The sequence below is a fragment of the Chrysochloris asiatica genome, unplaced genomic scaffold, assembly GCF_000296735.1.
Source record: "Chrysochloris asiatica unplaced genomic scaffold, ChrAsi1.0 scaffold00039, whole genome shotgun sequence".
NCBI lineage: Eukaryota > Metazoa > Chordata > Mammalia > Afrosoricida > Chrysochloridae > Chrysochloris > Chrysochloris asiatica.
The window spans coordinates 16,005,522-16,011,510 of record NW_006408557.1 but is presented as its reverse complement, the minus strand read 5'-3'; the positions used below and the strand labels follow the sequence as shown (position 1 = coordinate 16,011,510).

The 5,989-nt window shown below is 42.9% G+C and overlaps 1 protein-coding gene across 1 annotated transcript in view; it reads left to right on the top strand.

Moving 5' to 3' along the window:
• The window catches only part of ACSS1 (acyl-CoA synthetase short-chain family member 1), a 90,826-nt gene that overhangs the window by 51,221 nt on the left and 33,616 nt on the right, over positions 1-5,989 (top strand). Inside the window, exons 4-5 of the mRNA XM_006860667.1 lie at positions 2,952-3,127; positions 3,504-3,656. Of these exons, the coding sequence (XP_006860729.1) occupies positions 2,952-3,127; positions 3,504-3,656 (329 nt within the window). The remainder of the gene's footprint in view (positions 1-2,951; positions 3,128-3,503; positions 3,657-5,989) is intronic.

Here is a 5,989-nt window from a genome sequence, read left to right as displayed (position 1 = left end):
CTGCCACTTTGCTGAATCTTTCAATGAGGTCTAATAGTTTTTATACTGAGTCTTTGGTCCATGACCCTTTGATGTGACCACAGTGGTCTGATGGTTCCCCTTACCTCAGCTGATAAGGTAATCCTGGCTCATCTTATACTTTCTTTCCCTGATCTGAATTGGCATTGCTCCAAGAAGCCTTGGTTCCCTCTGCTGAGAAAATGTGGTTAGGGGTGCCAAGTGGGTTAAGCATTGGGCTGCTAACTTTCCCCTCCACAGAGGAAAGATTAGACAGTCTGCTTCCCTAAAGATTTACAGCCTCAGAAACCCTAAGGAGGAGTTTGTCCTATATGGTCAATGAGTCTGACTTGACCTGATGGTAGTGGGTTTGGTTTTGGTTTGGTTAATGCCACTGAAGGAGCCATGGCGGTGCAAATGGCTAAACACTGCTGCTAAAGGAAAAGACAAGAAAAAAAGAAAAGACCAACATTGATGTCAGAAGAAACTCTGAAACTTGCTCTTCAATGTAGAGAATCTGAAGATAATGGAAGAATTGATGAAGAGACAGAGCTGAGCAGAAACTTTGAAAGGGCAAATAGAGTAGACAAAGTAAAATATTATAATGAAATGTGCAAAGACCTAGAGTTAGAAAACCAAAAGGTAAGAACATGCTCAGCATTTCTCAAGCTAAAACAACTGAAGAAAAATCCAACTCTTGTGTTGCCATATTGAAGGATTCCATGAGCAAAATATTGAATGATGCAGGAAGCATCAAAAGAAGATAAAAGGAATACAGAGTCACTGTACTGAAAAGAATTGGTTGATGATTTATTATTTCAACAGGTTCCATGTTATCAAGAACCGATGGTACTGAAGGAAGAAGTTCAAGCTACAGTGAAGACACTGGTGAAAAACAAGGCTCCAAGGAATTGACCATATATCTGAAATATTCCAAAATACTTATGCAGTGCTGAAGACACTCACTAGTCTATGCCAAGAAATTTGGTAGACAGTTACGTGGCCAGCCAATTGAAAGAGATCCTTATTTGTGCCCATTTCCACAGAAAGGTGACCCAACAGAATGCAGAAATCATAGAACAATATCATTAATATCACATGCAAGTAAAATTTTGCAAAAGATAATTCAAAAGCAGCTGCAGTAGTTCACTGACAAGGAGCTGTCAGAAATCCAAGTAGGATTCAGAACTAGAGACATCATTGTTGATGTCAAGTGGGCCTTGGCTTAAAGTAGAGAATCCTAGAAAGCAGTTTATTAGTGCTTTACTCACTATTCAAAGCCATTTAACTATATGGGTAATAATAATAATAATAATAATAATAATAAACTGTGGATAGCATTGCAAAGAATGGATAGTTCACAACACTTAATTGTGCTCATAAGGAACCTGTACACAGATTTGAACAGAACAAGGGGATACTGAATGGTTTTAAATGAGGAAAGATGTGTGCCAGGGTTATATCCATTCACCATACTTATTCAATTTGTATATGGACCAAATAATTCAGCAGATAGTTATGGATTATATGAATAAGAACATGGCATTAGGTTTGGAGGAGGACTTATTTACAACCTGTGATATGCAGATGACTTGAAATATTTATTGATGAAGACCAAAGCGTTCAGTATGGATTGCACCTCAAGGAAAAGAAAATGAAAATCCTCACAAATGGACCAATAAATAACATCATAATAAATGGAGAAAAGATTGAAACTATCAAAAACTTTTCCCCAAACAGATTTATTTATATACATTATAAAAATGTGTGTGTGTGTATATATATATATGTATATATACACACACACACACATATATATATATACACATTATATACATCCGATATTCTTCATCAATATCATAATTCAAAGGCATATTTCTCCAGTCTTCTTTATTCATTGTCTAGCTTTCACTTACATATGAGGTGATCAAAGTCCTCAAAAGAGACACCTTTGCTCTTTAATACTTTAAAGAGATCTTTTGCAGCAAATTTGCCCAAAGCATTCAGTTTCCAACTATTGAGTATGATGTTAACTATGGGTTTTTCATAAATGTCCTTAATCAGTGAATTTCCCCTCTAATCCTAGTTTGTTGAACCCTTAATTACAGAAACACTGATGGTAATTAAAAGTCTGAGGGTATGAGTGGGTTATTGTCAGTCAACATGATGACTGGATATATCTTTGGTTCACTTCTGTGTAGGCTGACTGTACAATAACCCACTGATCCTTGGTTCCCTCCTGCCCTGGGCCATCCCATGTAGAGGCTCAGTTGGGAGGTGATTCTTTTGCCTGTGTTCCTGAGGTCCAGATTGTATTGTTCTGATTCCCTTTTCAGGGCCTCATTCCTGGGTTAGACATGAAAACTTAAGTCTCTCTGGCACAGCCATGGGATTGACTGGGCCATGGAAGGGTGGGAGGGCTGAAGGTGAGAGTAAGGGGACTGTTGAGTCCTAGTACTCTGGGGTGGGTTCTTGGTCCTCTTGAGTAGTGAAGTTCTTCTCCCACCCAGATGTTTGTTCCCAGGATAGGTCTTGGTCTACACAGAACCCTGAGTTGACTTCTGGTTGCTCAGCCCTGGCAGTCTTAACCTTAGCCATGATTTGCCACTATGGTGGCCATGGCACCATGGCAGCCCTACCCTAAGAAAGCTCCACAATAGCTGGGAGGGAATGGCAGGACTCCAGTTTGGTGTTGTTATCATACTGTCAGTATGGAAAAGAATGGCACTACCAAGTACCAGTTGTCAGTTACTTCTAATACACCTACAGAGCTGGGACCAGTCTGGTGCTTGCACCATGTACTGCAACTGCAAAGCAACTTGCCTTCATGTTTTTGTTGAATTCTTTAATCAGGATTGGAGTTTATCATACTTATGTGCCTGGGGTGTGAAGTTGAATACAGCCATGTGGGTCATGTGGGAGGGTAACTGACCAAAGTGCTCTTGTCTCTGCAGCCAAGTGCAAGGTGGTTATCACTGTCAACCAGGGGATCCGGGGAGGCCGTGTGCTGGAGTTGAAGAAGATTGTGGATGAAGCTGTGAAGCTCTGCCCCAGTGTTAAGCGTGTCCTTGTGACCCACAGGACAGACAGGAAAGTTCCCATGGGGAAGCTGGATGTAAACCTAGAGCAGGTAGGTTCACCTTGCATGGCATAGCCTGAAGAGGGTGATGAGTCCAGGGTTTCCTGGTTCTGAGGCTTGCCAGTGTGGTTCTCAGTCTGGGTCCTTGGAGATGTCCAGTTCTCCTGCAGTCTTAGTAGATGATATCCTGGATGGGATGGTAAAACTCGAATGCCACAGACACACTGGGGCGTGTACAAATGCAATACACTATTTAGACTGTATCTGTCCTTCTTGTTGTGTCGTTTCTGCCTCTGGAATTGGGCTTGGGCAGGATGGAGAGAATGAACTCTAGATCTGATCTACTAGGTCCTACAGTGCTGAGGGGAAGAATCCCTGGGAATGGCTAAATGACCTGGACAGGCTGTTTGTATCTTCTCTTACACAGGAAATGGCCAAAGAGGACCCTGAATGTGCCCCAGAGAGCATGGGCAGTGAAGACATGCTTTTCCTGCTGTATACCTCGGGGAGCACCGGCAAGCCCAAGGGACTTGTGCACACCCAGGCAGGCTACCTGCTCTATGCAGCACTCACTCACAAGGTGATTGGTCTCTGCCTTGGTTGGGTAGCTTCCTCTGAGGATAGGGGATAGTGGTAGAGCCACTTTCCCCCATAGGCTCTGGTGTGTGTGGTGGGGATGGTGGTAGACTTAAGCAAGGCCAGAGTCTGGCAGCTATAGATACCTTCCAAGCAGGTGTGAGGTGCTCACACTTTCTGATGGTGTTCGTGAGCAGACCCTGAGGCAGTGAGGACAGGGTGGGGTGTAGGGGGGCCAGTTTCTTCCTTCCCAGGAGAGAATGTTTAAGGCTGCAAGTTTCTTCATGTAAGATTACATTGGATCTGAAGGGGTGCCTGGGATATCATAGTTTGTGCAGGTATAAGGTGGGGCAGGTCCTTTGGAGAAAGTTTGACTCAGCTGTCTGCTCTTGCTTTAAGGACTGCAGAAAGAAAACATCTCTAGCACTGAGGCTGACTTGGCAGGATTAGAAGTCTTTTTCAATTCTTGTATGCCTTGGAGCATCAAGATGTGGATGTCAGACTCACCAACTTTTATTGCCTTTTCATCAGTAAAACCGCATTCTTCCCAGATAGAATCTTTCCCCCTATCCCCAACACAGTTCCGAAGGACACTGGCCTCCACATGGCCACTACTGCTATCTGGAAACAATTTTTGGAGGATATGACCCTGTCTGAGGTAGCGCAAGACTGCGGTCATCCACATAATGATTTAAAAATCTATTTTTTTTTTTTTATTGTAAAAGAGAACACAAATATAGACAATTACACAAGTCGAATACTGACTTAATGGATTGTTGTTATTGTTAAGTGCTGTTGAGTTGATTCCCACCCATAGCTATTGAATCATACGAATCTTATCCCCATCTCTTTTCACCAGGCCATCTAGACAAGATGAAAACTATTCAGTGGGGACTCTTTCTTCCCTCCACATTCTTAAACTATACTCCCTCTTGAAACCTTGTAAGCTATTCACTTCATGTCTTTATCTCATTTTAGGTAGCCAATGTCTAAGTCGCCCATCCCTATCTACCCTGTGTACAGAGGGGATAGCATAGATACTTGATATGAAGACTCCTTCCCTCTCTGTTGGTATTTAGAGTTACTGCCTCCATGAGTATAGGTCAGGTTCATCAAATTGTAGCAATTTACCCTTGTTTCCTTTATATAAAAAATTTTTTTTTTTGTAATCTTCCTCTAGTAGAGTTCTGATTATCAAGCCATCAAGGCTAGGTCAAATGGGTACTGTCTGCAAGTGTGGGTGTTCTTGTGCATCTCCCCTCACTTCATATCAGCTGGATGCTTCACTCTCAGGTCTATCCCTTTGTGGCTCTGTCCTTGTCCATGGGCTCAAGTGTCCCCAGGTCTTACCACACTTTGGACCAACAAGCCCTTCCTCTTCTCTCTCTCATCTCCAGGGCAATGGGAGTCAATGGACTGTGGTTGAACTTAGCCCATTTATTCATTGCTGCTTCCCCCTGCCCCCGCCTTCCAGTCACCAGTAGACCAGTGTGGTTTCCAGCAAGCTTACATGCCTGTTCATGTGTTCCCTTTGAGTTTTAGTCTTAGAGGTGAATTTGTCCTGAATGAACTTGATTGCTTGCCTTGATGGCTTCTGGGCTTGCTTATTATGATTATTTTCTTTAAGGTTTTATTGTGAATTATGTGATAGTTTACATGGGAGAACATTAGCTTTACATTCATCCTATCATATATCGTTTCATTGCCCTTGTTACAATCTCCTCCATGCATCATCAGCCAACCAAAGGGTATACCCTGCAAGCCTGCACCCGGTCATCAGCACACAGCTCCTCTCCCTCTCTGGGTCTAGAGCCCCCTGCTGCTCCATCTCTCCACGTCATCATCTCTGCTTCCATCTCTGGCATCACTGTTTCTCTGGGTAGGGTCCCACATTCTGCTCTTCTCCCTTGATGGTCCTGGACTGCAAAGTCAATTACTCCCCTCCTTTTTGCTACAAGATATCTACCTTTACATTTCCAACTCTAACAGTCCTGATAACAATTATTCACTATTGTACCACTAGAGTCCTATCCCCATCTCCATTCATCAACCCCACCCAGACAGATTGGATACTACTCAGTGGAGATTCTACCTTCTTCTGAGCTCTCTGGATCTAGGCTCCCTCTTGATAGCTTGTAAGCCAGTCACTTCTTGCCTTTGTAGTCCCCCATTGTGTGTAGCCAATGTACAAGTTGTTCATCCCTGTCTACTCTGTGTATGGATGGGGTGGGAATGATCCTCGTTGTAAAGATTTGTTCCCTCTTTTGAGCTACTGCATCCATAGGTGTAGGTCAAGTTCATCAAATTGTATCAGATTACTCTTTTTTTCCTCTTCTT